Source organism: Pipistrellus hanaki, assembly GCF_964339955.1.
Source record: "Pipistrellus hanaki genome assembly, chromosome: 3".
Taxonomy (NCBI): domain Eukaryota; kingdom Metazoa; phylum Chordata; class Mammalia; order Chiroptera; family Vespertilionidae; genus Pipistrellus; species Pipistrellus hanaki.
Window position 1 is genome coordinate 151,466,673 of NC_140505.1, and position 13,681 is coordinate 151,480,353.

General features: G+C 39.7%; 1 protein-coding gene across 1 annotated transcript in view; it reads left to right on the top strand.

Annotated features, from left to right (window-relative positions):
• Positions 1–13,681, top strand: part of SLC2A13 (solute carrier family 2 member 13) — a 263,372-nt gene that overhangs the window by 189,173 nt on the left and 60,518 nt on the right. The window contains exon 6 of the mRNA XM_084877877.1: positions 4,811–4,931. Within this exon, the coding sequence (XP_084734003.1) occupies positions 4,811–4,931 (121 nt within the window). The remainder of the gene's footprint in view (positions 1–4,810; positions 4,932–13,681) is intronic.

The window sequence follows — 13,681 nt, forward strand, 5'->3', positions numbered from 1 at the left end:
CTATAAAAGCCTAAGCAACCATTAGACTGAACAGCTGGAACAACCAGTCAACCAGTCACTATGATGCACACTGACCACCAGGGGGCAGACGCTCAACACAGGAGCTGCCCCCTGGTGGTCAGTGTGCTGCCACAGCCTACCTCCCTTAGCCCCTCCCCCCAGCTGGCTGGCCAACTTCCTGGGGTCTCTCACCATGACCGGCCAGCCCCTGGATAGACCTCGATATTGCCGAGGAACCCCACCTGTACATGAATTTGTGCACCGGGCCTTTAGTACATTTATAAAACTGCTGAAGAAGCCAGAAGTGTTTGCCTAGGAAAAAGGTCTAAAGCAGTAGTTCTCAACCTTTCTAATGCCACGACCCTATAATATAGTTCCTCATATTGTGGTGACCCCCAACCATAAAATTATTTTCATTGCTACTTCATAACTGTAATATTGCTACTGTTAATGAATCATAATGTAAATATTTGTGTTTTCCGATGGTCTTAAGCAACCCTGCTGCTGGTTCTCAAACTGTGGGTTGAGAAAGCTGCTATAGAGCCTAAGACCATCAGAAAACACAGATATTTACATTATAATTCATTAACAGTAGCAAAATTACAGTTATGAAGTAGCAACGAAAATACTTTTATGGTTGGGGGTCACCACAACATGAGGAACTGTATTAAAAGTTACGGCATTAGGAAGGTTAAGAACCACTGCTCTAAAGGGAAAGCTAATAGAAAATCTTATTCTAGCAGATGGTCTAGGGGACATAGATTTGTAGTTAATATAAGAAAAATATGTCTAATACTCAGAGCTATCCAGCAATGAATTCGGCTGCTTCCGTAGGATGGTAAACTTAAAATAAAAAAAAGAAAGAAAAGGAAAAAGTATAGTACCCTCAGGTAGTGATGTTGTGCTAAAAATACATTTCTGCTGTTGGTTGGAAATTGGATTTGCTAAGGTCAATTCTAAGAAGAGATAACAACCACTTGAAAAGTTTTAAAATAGATACCCTTCCGTTTCAACTGGGTCTCCATATGTTGCTCCCTTAAGAGGTCTTTTTTTTTTTTTTTTAATATATTTTATTGATTTTTTACAGAGAGGAAAGGAAAGCAATAGAGAGCTAGAAACATCCATGAGAGAGAAACATCGACCAGCTGCATCCTGCACACCCCCTACCGGGGATGTGCCCGCAACCAAGGTACATGCCCTTGACCGGAATCGAACCTGGGACCTTTTAGTCCGCAGACCGACTCTCTACCGCTGAGCCAAACTGGTTTTGGCCTTTTTTTAAATAGAATTTTCAGTTTTCTTAAACTTGGGAATTGGCTTTTGCTATCTGAGAAAACTCCTGACTTCAAGATCCGTAGAAAATGGTCTGTTCCTTCACTTGTATTCCAGTGAGACACTTTCTCCTCAGTTCTGCAGGGTGTGGAGGTGCTGTGGAGCCAGACTGTTTTGTTTCGAATGGGCTGACTCTGAGCAAGTTTCCATCTTCTCATTTGTAAACAGGGTTTAACGGTATCCCCTGCTTCCCAGGAATATAATGAGGATTGAACCACCTGCACATGCACAGCATGTAAAGCACTGCCTGACAGGGAGGAACGTGCCCAGAGCAGTGTGGCTATCACAGCATTTTATTACTGGCCACCAGGGAGTCTTCACTGTTTTAACTATAAGGTGATGTCAGTTGGCAACATCAGAATGCAGGGACTTTCCTGACCTCTTCCAGCTGGCGTCACGTTTCATCGCTCAGTATAAGTTCTCTGCCCCAAGGAAGTTCATGCTGTCCAGAGGAAGCATTGAGACAGTTATATGGCCATAGCCTGTTTGGCTCAGTGGATATAGAGCACCGGCCCAGGAACTGAAGGGTCCCAGGTTCGATTCCTGTGAAGGGCACTTACCTCAGTTGCAGGCTGGATGGAGCCCGCAGGAAGCAACCAATTGATGTGTGTCTCTCATCCATGTTTCTCTTTGTCTCTCTGCCGCCTTTCCACTCTCTCTAAAAATCAATGGGAAAATATCCTCAGGCAAGGATTAACTCCCCTCCCCCCAAAAGACAGCTATTTGGTGGGGAGACCAAGAAATTTCTCATGAGCCACCTATAAACACCTTTCTTTCCTGCCATGTTCTCTTTTCAACTAACACCACCAATATCCCAGCTCCATCTGTGACCAAACCAAACAGTGGTGCCTCCTTCTTGTGACAGCTCTTCCATGACATGGATACCTGATTTCCTTGTGATGTGGCCAATTAAAGTGATGATATAGCCGTGGAGAGGTCAATGGGGGTTGGGGGAGGAGACATGTGTGATACTTTAAAAATAAAATAATGATGTAGAAATTGCAGTGGTTTAGGGAGAGAGGGCCTGGGTTTTTGTCACAGGTCTCCTCTTTACCTGCACATATAGATGAAATAGTGCTGTTTTTGCACTCCTGGTTTTTAATTGTGATTAAATAGGCCCCACTAGAGCATAATGACCAATGGAGTTTACATTCTTCAGAAGAAAGGGCACTGCTAAACAGCCACTAGTATACAAAATCTTCTCGGTGTCTGCCAGGGATTTGTCCAGGACCCCCTCAGAGGCTGAAATCCATAGATGCTAAGTCATTATGCGAAATGGGGTAGTACTTGGATCTGACCTACGTACATCCTGCCATATATTTAAATCATCTCTATATTATTTACAATACCTGGTACAGTGTGAACACTACACAAGCAGTCGTTATACCCTATTGTTTAGGACAGTGGTCGGCAAACTCATGAGTCAGCAGAGCCAAATATCAGCAGTACTACAATTGAAATTTCTTTTGAGAGCCAAATTTTTTAAACTTCTCCCAAAGCCACTACTTCAAAATAGACTCGCCCAGGCCATGGTATTTTGTGGAAGAGCCACACTCAAGGGGCCAAAGATCCGCATGTGGCTCGCGAGCCGCAGTTTGCTCCTTTTGTGTTTTATAACTTTTCATTATATTGGGTTAAAAATAGTAGGATAGCTTATTTCTAAATAATTTTTGAATAGGTATTCACTCTGTAAAAATAGCTGCAAATACACTATTTAGTAAAGAAACTGTTTATGCAAAGAAATATAAAACACACAGTCCAAGTCCATGAATAATTTTAAATGTAGGGCATTCTGTGGTGTTCTGAATTTCACTATTTTCAAGGCTTGCTCAGAGAACTGGTCTTTCTTGTAAATGTTACAAACTTAATGGAAACCTCTTGGTTCTTTTAATAGAAAGTTTATAACTATGTAACTTGATTGCTTATAAATAGGAAAGCTAGAAGCACTGTGCTGTTTTCCCCCAGATATTTTGGTAATGGAATATTTCTGAAAGTATCACTCACAGGTGGTCTCACCAGAATTATCCCTGGTACTGCTTTTGAAAAGGGGGTTCTTGTGCTCTGGCCCAGATCTCCAAAATTAGAATCTCTGAAGGTAGGTCTGGAGCATGTGCACTTGAGCAGGCTCACCAGGTGATACTGATGCTCACAAAGTGTGCTGTATCAGAGTGGAGGGAAGGGGCATGATTTTTTAAGTGTTTCTAAGCTGAGCCCTGTACCAGGCAGTTACTGTTACTTGTTGCCTTGGGTATTTTTGAGAATGCTATTTATCCAACACACTTCACTTCCTGTGGGAGCATGGTTAGGTAGATAATAATAACTTAGAGGGATCAGGAGGGTTAATAGACTTGATCATAACTTGCTGTGCAATGAGCTATTCTATGACAATAAGTATTCTTCTTTAAACCTTCATAGTTGATATCAGGAAACCTATTTCATTACTTAAATCACTAAAAGCTTGGTCATTCCTTTCTTGTATCAGAAGGTCATACAACTTTTTTTTTTTCTTCATACTCCCTGGCTCACTTTCTGCCCTTAGGTGACCTGACAGTGGATCAGTCTTATTCTAAATCTAATTTGCTATATCTAAGTCAATCATCAAACATAGAGAGTATTTTTTTTATCAAACAGTAATTTTTGCTAATAATTTGTTTGAGGTAACTGTGTTTTTTTTTAAATCTAATAGTTATCAAGAAAAATGAAACTAGAGCATGGCCCTTTTTGTTTATTCTCATGATGGATGGAATAGTGGGCAGACATTGGAAAACTTTCTTATTTACCATCAGATGTCTCTCAAAAATGAGCCTTTTAAATGATATACATAATCACCATTCCCAGATCTTAAAATAAAAAAACAAATATTCCAGTTCCAAATATCAGTAGCAGAGAGAAATGAATACATGTGTTATAATATCATTTCTGGCATCTTAAAGTCTTCAAAGAATGCTATTTTTCTTTAATAAGAAATGCTATTTCAAGTGCTCTTAAAATATTCAGTTTATTACTTTTTAGCCTACTGATTTGGGTCTTATGATCAAATGCCATTAGAACAATTTTCTCTGCAGTGCAAGGAGCACTGTGAAAATCTGTTGCCTTTCATTGTTCCTGACATGTCAGGCACTCAATAATGTTGGTTACACTAATGGATTTTGAGATTCTCAGCAATGAAAGCTGTGGGGTGTTTTGGTTTTTTTGTTTTCATTTGTTTTGTTTGGGGTTTTTGTTGTTTTGTGTGTGTGTGTGTGTGTGTGTGGTTTTTTGTTTTTTTTTTAAATCATTACCAATCTACTCCTTATCTACATGTCTCACAATGGATGTGCTAATGGAGTTTTTCTGATAATTTGTACTTAGGACAGTTTTTTTAATACAGTGGAGAGAGATCAAGGTACTTCTCAGAACTATGTTTTGTCAAACTCAATCTGCTTTGGAAGAATGTTGTCAGCTATTCTCTAATGCAAACTTTTTTTTTTTTTTTTAGGTACCACCGTAGCACTCATTATTCTTGCTTTGGGATTTCTGCTATCGGCCCAGGTTTCCCCACGCATCACTTTTAAACCAATAGCTCCGTCAGGTCAGAATGCTACTTGCACAAGATACAGGTGAGACTCTGTGATGATTCCCTTTCCTAAGCTAACTCTGAAAACTTGTTTGATTGCTTGTGCTTTTGTAAAATTTGAGAGATGAGTAGAAACATGCTTATGGGGAAGGTAGGAAGTGGAAAAGTTGGTAGGAAGGGACCACCAGGAAAAGGGACAATCCAGTACATGTAAATATCTGAAGGTGAAAGTGTTTGAGGAAAAGTGAGTTGTTAGACACAATTTTGGTGATATTTTATGGGGAGAGTAAAAGTAGGGATTGATATAGAATCTAAGCAGGAATACTGGGAAACTATTTTGGGTCATATGTGACTCAGTGACATCTACATTTTTTTTAAAATATATTTTTATTGATTTTGTACAGAGAGGAAGGGAGAGAGATAGAGAGTTAGAAACATCGATGAGAGAGAGTCATCGATCAGCTGCCTCTTGCACACCCCCTACTAGGGATATGCCCGCAACCAAGGTACCTGCCCTTGACCAGAATCGAACCCGGGAACCTTCAGTCCCCAAGCCGACGCTCTATCCATTGAGCCAAACCGGTCTCGGTGACATCTACATTTTAATCAGTAATTAAACTTTGCCATGATGTACATGTGTGTTATAGTTAATTACCGTCTGGATATTCTAACAGTCTTCACTGAGTTCCACAGGCATCCCCTCATTCATTTAAGCAGAAAGGAAAGTTCTCTCTCACTCCTGGGGTTCTTCCCGAGGATTAGAAGGTGAAGAGAGTGAAATGTGTACTAGTGGCCAACGACATGTTTAAGAGCTCATTAAGTCTATTGATGTACACACTATGTGATGGTCAGATAGACTGAAGAATGCAAAAATGAAAGAATTAAGGACTGAATGATTGAAAAAGTCAGTTAATATATTTGGCAGCAGAGTTTCAAAGTTTTTTTGTTTGTTTGTTTTTGTTTTGTTTTGTTTTTAGTGGTTGAAAAGGCTAGCAACCCCTTTGAAACAATGGCTAGAACAAGAAAGGCCAAGCTGCAAAAAACATTTCACCCTGGTCGGGTAGCCTGGTTAGTTGGACCATTGTGCCATATACCAAAAGCTTGCCGCTTTGAATTCATTCAGGGCACATAGCTAGGTTGTGGGTTCAATCCTGGTTGGGGCACATGCAGGAAGCAGCTGATAGATGTTTCTCACATGAATGGTTCTCCCTCTCCCCTTCTTCTCTCTCTCTTTCTCTTTTCCTCTCCCTCTTTCTCTAAAATCAATAAAAAATCCTTCAGATGAGGAATATATATATATATTTCCTCAGCCTCAACTAGATGGACATAAGTCTCAAATCAATGGGTAAATTATTGTACTAATAAATTTGTTAATAATGAATAAATGGTTTATTAATGTTTAGTCATACAGAAGGTATTAAAAAAATTTTATGAGTTTCTGATACAGGAAAGAAACAACTATGTTTTTAATGATTTATAAAGTTTAAATAAAAATATGTATTTTGATAGGATAGCTCATTGCACAGCAATTTATGATTATCAATCTATTAACCCTCCTGATCCTTCTAAGTTATTATCACCTACTAATATGTCATTGTACAACTGGAATGAAGTGAGAAATGTTCTAGTCTTATTTTATCCTGATTAAAAAAAAAGTGAGAAGCTATTTTTAAAAACAGGACCAATTTTTAGATGCCCTTTAGAAGTCAGCAGATATAAAAAACAATGATTTCTGGTGTGCCTTTTTTCAGAGTAACATACTAGTCTTGGTGGAAATTTGACAGTAGGTATTTACAGTCTGAGTGTCTTTATAAAATATGTCTGCAGTCTCTGCACTGATTATATTGTTAAATCATGTTGAGTCATGTTTGTGGGATCGTAAAATGAGAAATAGTTATGTTATAAAAGTAGGTGGTATGCTTTCTTCCTGGAATGATCCATACATGAAAATTGAGCAAATAAAACATTTAAAAGGGAGAGTGCGCTTAATATCTATCTTAAGAACAGTTTTTCTCTGTTTTGAAAGGTAATATAGTTCTGCCTAATAAAAGTGAAACCCCTGTGCTTATTGACTCAGCACTTCACTGCTGAAAATCTATAGATTGTTGTGATGAGTTGTGTAATTCATTCTGTCTAGATTAGACTTTAGAAGCTTAAATGCATCAGAAACAATGGTTCTTCTTTGTTTTAATTTAATTAATACACTTGGTATAGCAGGCACTGTTGTAATTTATGGCCAAAAGTTTTGTAGTTTGTGATTCACTCAAGTCTTTGAACCCAAGGGATTGACTATCATATCTAATAAAAGAGTAATATGCAAATTAATAATCACTCCACTACACCCACCAGCCAATCAGACCGAGTATGCAAATTAATCCCAAACAAGATGGCTGCCACCACAGAGAACAGGAGGGAGGCTTGAGTTTCCCCGGAATGGAGGAAGCCAAGCTTTCCACACACCCTGGTGGGCCCAGGCCTTCACTCAAGGGTACAAAGTTTCAATTATAGAAGACAAATAAATTCCAACAGAAATGGCAGCAGCCACTGAGCAGGAAGAGCAGGAGGCTAGGGTTGCCCCGGACAATGGAGGAAGCCAAGCTTTTGCAGCCCTGGCTGGCTTAGGCCTCCATTTCAGGCTACAAAGTTTCATTTATAGAAGATACATAAATTCCAACATAAATGGTTACTTCCACTGAGCAAGCAGGAGGCTTGGCTCTGCTCCAGGCTACGAAGTTTCAATTGCAGAAGGCAAATAAATTCCAGATACCAGGACCTCCACTTGGGCCACCGGGGGATGTGGCTAGCCTGCAAACCACCAAAGGCCCCTCTCCCAGGCCATCCCATGCCCCAAGGGAACCCCCACCCTGATCTGGGACACCCTTCAGGTTAAACCAGCTGGCCCCCACATGTGCACCAGGCCTCTGTCCTATCTAATAAAAGAGTAATATGCAGATTGACCATCACTCCAACACACAATAGCTGCCCCCATGTGGTCAAAGATTCTTCCTCCATGTGGAAACAAGATGGCCACCACAAGATGGCCAGCAGGGAAAGGCAGTTAGGGGTGACCAGGCCTGCAGAGGAGGGAAGTTGGGGTCAAACAGTCTGGCAGGGGAGCAGTTAGACATCAATCAGGCTAGCATCGGAGTGTTTAGGGGGTGATCAGGCTGGCAGGCAGAAGCAGTTAGGGGCAATCAGGAAGGCAGGCAGGTGAGCAGTTGGGAGCCCACAGTCCTGGATTGTGAGTGGGATTTGGCCTAAAGGAGAGTTGTATATTCCTCGAGGGGTCCCATATTGGAGAGGGTGCAGGCTGGGCTGAGGGACCCACACACACCCCCGTGCGTGAATTTCGTGCACTGGGCCTCTAGTCCTAAATAATTTCCCTTGAGAATTTCTACTTTTTAGAATGTTTTAATTTTCTACTTGATGATATTTTATTCCAAGGTCTGGTTAGAGTTTTGTGAACTGAAGTATTCAAGAATATCATTCAGATCTGCTTTTTAGCAGATAAAATGCCCAGAGACAAACATGGATGCAAGTGCTATAGAATAGAAACTGTGCAGCCACTTGAATAAAAGTTGTCCCTGGGTACCAACTGTGACTAGGAGAAATAACTCCAGTACCAGTATGGGTATCATCTGAGCCATGCATCAGAATAATACACACATATACTCCTAATATGGCTTTCATCCACGTTCTCAAATTGCTGTTGTACTCTCCCTTTCTTATTCAGTTAAACATATTTTCAAATGAGAGGATTCAAGCCTTTCATAACACTTCTCTCAAATATTTTTTTTTTACATTTTTGCAAGTGTGATCTCAATATATGCAAATCACTACCACAGAACTCTTCAAAGTAGACACACATTTCCTAAAGAATACAATTATAGAATTTCAGTGTACCCTTGCCTTAGGGTTTCCATCGCATCTTCTTCATTCATTGATTCAAGTGCGGATTGGTGCAATTAAAATAATTTACTGAGCACTTACTCATAGGATTATAGTAAGGATACATTATTATATCAAAAGCACCTCAAACAGTGTTTGGGTATATAGTAAGCACTCAATAAATATTATAGTCATTGCTGTTTTTGACAAAGATTATAGAGATTGGGATGATGGGTAATCTTTCAGAGAAATTATCCTTGGGATGGGATGTTTGAAATGAACTCTGAAACAGGGAGAGGAACATGCCAGACAGAAGAAAAATCAGGTGCAAAGACAATAGGAACTTTCCATGTGCAAGGAACTGAAAGGAAGCAAATATGGTTTGAAAAGAATAAGAAAAGGCTGGTAGAAGCTCAGAGATCATCTGAGATTCTGATTTTCATGAAGCAGGGAGTGACATGATCAGAGGTCGATTCCAAACCTTTCCTCTGACCCTGGGTTGAGGTGCATAGAAGTCACAATTGGATGGAGGGAGAGTGATGTGCAGAAACCCTACTGGCCCCTATTTTTGTTACAGTACTTGACATGCTGGTGATAACATATTTGTTTCCAGTAATTCTTCCCAACTTACCATGACTATAGTATTATATAGGAATTAAAACTTTCCATTTTGCCAAATTTTGTTTTCTGCTTAGTGATTTCATTTAAAATTTACCTATTTTGATTTATTTTTGACCTGATGGTACAGGCTAATATGCCTTGAGGTTGATATTAATAAATATCTGTTGAATAATTCCCACAGAACTATTGCAGATGAAGAGAAATATACATAAATTGGTTTAAATGGAAAATTAGTGGAAACAAAAGCCCACATAACTTTATCATGTACCCTTATCTCCAAATAATTGTACATGTCTTTTGCTGGCAGTTAAACAGCCAGAGCTGAGTTTGACACCTGGATAGAAGGATGGTGGGAGATTCTTGCAGGAAGTTGGCCACTTATGTTATAGGGCCAATCCATTGGGTTCTTCATGACCTTTTTATCTTGATGGCTAGACTTTTGGCCAAGGACCTGCAAAGTCTCCTCAATGGCAGCATCCCGTATTCAGATCTTGTGTTTTCTACCCATGCTATCGCAGCTGAATAAAACCCACCCTGACTTCCAGGGGAGTCATTTATAGAAAGAGTGGTGCCTCGCTCAAAAGTGTAAGTATTCCATTATCAACTCCTGCCTTGGGAGCTTGTCCTGATTAGAGAGGACTCTCTTCACCTTACCTTTCATTCTTTCAAGAAAGACGTTACAAGTTTTGGGACACAGACCAAGAAACTAGTCATAGAGGTAGTATACTGCAATCGTTGCTCTCTTTTGGTGTCACTCACACTGGTTCTGCCTTCCACCAATGAGGAGAGATTTCTTATTTCCCAAAAAGTGTGTCTATCTGAACCCCCACAGAGGGAGCTGAGTAGACACAGAGCAGTTGCCTATAACTCAGTGTGTTTCTTTGTGCACAAACGAGGCAACTGCTTCCAATGGGGAAGATAGTCTGACCCTTTTATTAACCCTATGAGAAAATGATTGGCAGTGTAGTAGTCAGACATGGGTTTATTATCTTCCTTGAGGCACATTCAGTGAGCAAGTTTCTTTTTTCTAAAAAGCAGCAATAAAAAAAGACAATAATTTCTTGACACAGATTTTTCACAGGAAATGTATAGCATCTTCTATTTATTGCTCTGTGGAAAGTACATGTGAATTTTCGTCTTGTTTGGGAGCCATTGATTCTGGTCATAGTTTGTGTCATGATGTGAATAGGGCTTGAGGGAAATGGGATCAGAATATCTCAAAACCATTCCAGAGACTGATTCCTTTTTATTTCTCCCCCATGGAATAAGTTATTTCTCACAGAAACACTAACCCATGTGATTGAATGATCAAAACACTATTAGTTAGCTCTGGCCAGTGTGGCTTAGTTGGTTGATTCTGCCCATGCATTGAAAGTTGCCGGTTTGGCCGGGACCGGTTTGGCTCAGTGGATAGAGCGTCGGCCTGCGGACTGAAAGGTCCCGGGTTCGATTCCGGTCAAGGGCATGTACCTTGGTTGCGGGCACATCCCTGGTAGGGGGTGTGCAAGAGGCAGCTGATCGATGATTCTCTCTCATTGATGTTTCTAACTCTCTATCCTAGGGGTGTCGAACTCAATCAGAGAAGGGGCCAAAATCTAAAATCCAGCCTAAATCGCGGGCCGAATGGTTTACTGAACAGTCATAAACTGACAATGTCATAAACTGACAGCGGAGTGCAGTGATGACAGCGCGGTGCGGGCCACATTGCAAGGCCTGGCGGGCTGGATTTGGCCCGCGGGCCTTGTGTTTGACACATGTGCTCTATCCTTCTCTCTTCCTCTCTGTGAAAAATCAATAAAATATATTAAAAAAAAAAAAAAGAAGAAAGAAAGTTGCCGGTTTGATTCCAGGTCAGGCCACATTCCTCGGCAGCGGGTTGGATCCCTGGTGCATATGGGATGCAACAACCGATTGATATTTCTCTCTCATCTCTCTCTCTCTCTCTTCCTCTTCCCTCTGTCCCTCCCCCCCCCCCTTCTTTCTTTTTCTTTCCCTTCCTCTCTCTCTAAAATCAATTAAAAACAAGCAAATACTATTATTTAGCCCTGGCCAACATCGATGTTTCTCTCTCCCTCTGTCTAAACCTATCCTCAGGTGAAGACTTAGAATACATATATATTGGGTATCCCTAATAAAAGTCCTTTTCAATAAAAATTTTCAAAAAGACAAAAAAGCACTATTATTTACTGAACTACTTATTTTATACAAACTTTGTGTTTTAATAACTATCTTATGCATCTTTTCTTAGCCAAAGCCACACATCCATCTTGTAGTGCTTTCTAAACCATGCCCCCTTGTAATTGAAAACAGATTCTATAACATCTTCCCCATATTCTATTGTTCCGAGATGACAGGAGATTAAAGATATATAAGCCATTGTTCCCATCCTCAGGGAAAAATCAGTTTATGGAAGAGAAAGATGTTTTACACAATTGCCTATAATCTGTATTTTAACCCAAGGGTAAAGAATATTATTCTTTTTTTATTTTATTTTATTTTATTTTGACACAGTAAAATAGATGACTCTATCATTTCTGGAAAGTAAACTTTAAAAATGTATTTTAAACTGGAAGAACTTAATGTGCAGTAATGATAATGCCTCAAAGCTTAGCATGTCTTAGATATTCCATATTATTAAAGAGCTGATGTCACAAATCTGTTCTTTATTCCCCTGCTTTCCGCTTGATACTTGTAGTGTAACTGGCTTTTTCTCCATGTACTTTTTTTTTCTTTTTAACTAGGGAAAAGGTAATGCTTTTTTAAAAAAAAAGATCTTTATCATTGAGAGTTTTAAAGATGTTCCCCTTTCCCCACCCCAGGCCTTTACCACCCTGTCTGTGCCCATAGGTAATGAATATATGCATATAAGTTCTTTGGTTAATCTCTTCCTATTGCCCCTCCTCCCTTCCCTCTGAGATTTATCAGTCTGTTCCATGTTTCCATGCCTCTGATTCTATTTTATTCATCAGTTTATTTTGTCCATTAGATTTCTTGTTCATTTATTTTGATTTTTAGATTTAATTGTTGATAGATATGTATTTATTGTCATTTTATTGTTCATATTTTTATCCTTTTTTTCTTCTTCTTCTTTCTCCTCTTAAAGAAAATCCTAGTTTGGTAATGATGAACTCCTTTAGCTTTTTCTTATCTGTAAAACTCTTTGTCTGACCTTCAACCTTAAATGATAGCTTTGCTGTGTAGCATAATCTTGGTTGTAGGACCTTGCTATTCATCACTTTGAATATTTCTTACCATTCCCTTCTGGCCTGCATAGTTTCTTTTGGGAAATCAGCTGATGGTTGTATGGATACTCCCTTGTAAGTAACTTTACTGCTTTTCTCTTGACCCTTTTAAATAATCTCTTTGTCTGATAATCTCTTTGGTTTTACCCTTTAACATTTTAATTATGATGTGTCTTGGCAAGGGCCTCTTTGAGTTCCCTTTGATTGGGACTCTCTGAACTTCCTGGACTTGTAAGTCTTTTCCTTTCACCAGGTAAGGGAAGTTTTTCTGTCATTATTTCTTCAAATAGGTTTTCAATATCTTGCTCTCTCTCTTCTTCTTCTGGCACCCCCATAATGTGAATGTTGGTACACTTGAGATTATCCCAGAGGCTCCTTACACTATCTTCATATTTTTGGGTTATTTTTGCTCTTCTGATTGGGTGTTTTTTTTCTTCGTCATATTTCAATTAGTTAATTTGATTATCAAAATCCTTCACCCTACTATTGAATTCCTGTAAATTATTCTTTATTTCAGTTAGTGTATACTTAATTTCTTACTGGTACTTTTTCATGTCTCTTAAAGCTCTCTTCAAGATTCTTGAGCAACCTTTTAACCATTATTTTGAACTCTGTATCCAGTAGTTTGCTTGCTTCCATTTCTTTTATTTGTGGCATGTTTCTTTGTCTCGTAATTTGGCTGCTTCCCTGGTCGTTTCTATGTGTTAGGTAGAGCTGCTGTGTCTCCTGGAATTGGTAGAGTGCCCTTGTGTAGTAAGTGTCCTATAGGGCTCAGTTACTCAGCCTTCCCAGTCATCTGAGTTAGGCACCCAAAGTATGCCCCTTTGTGTGCTGTGTGTAGAGGCGTATTGTAGCTGAGCCTTGATTGCTATCAGTGCCACTGAGAGGAATTGACCTCTAGGCCAATTGGCTGTGAGGACCAGCTGTGACTAAAGTAGGAGAGCTGCTGTGCAGGAGATACCCCTGTGGAGCAGGACTTGCTTCAGTAGTGCATTGGGAATCACTAAGTCTGCCTCTTGAGTGTGTTACTTGTAATGTGTAG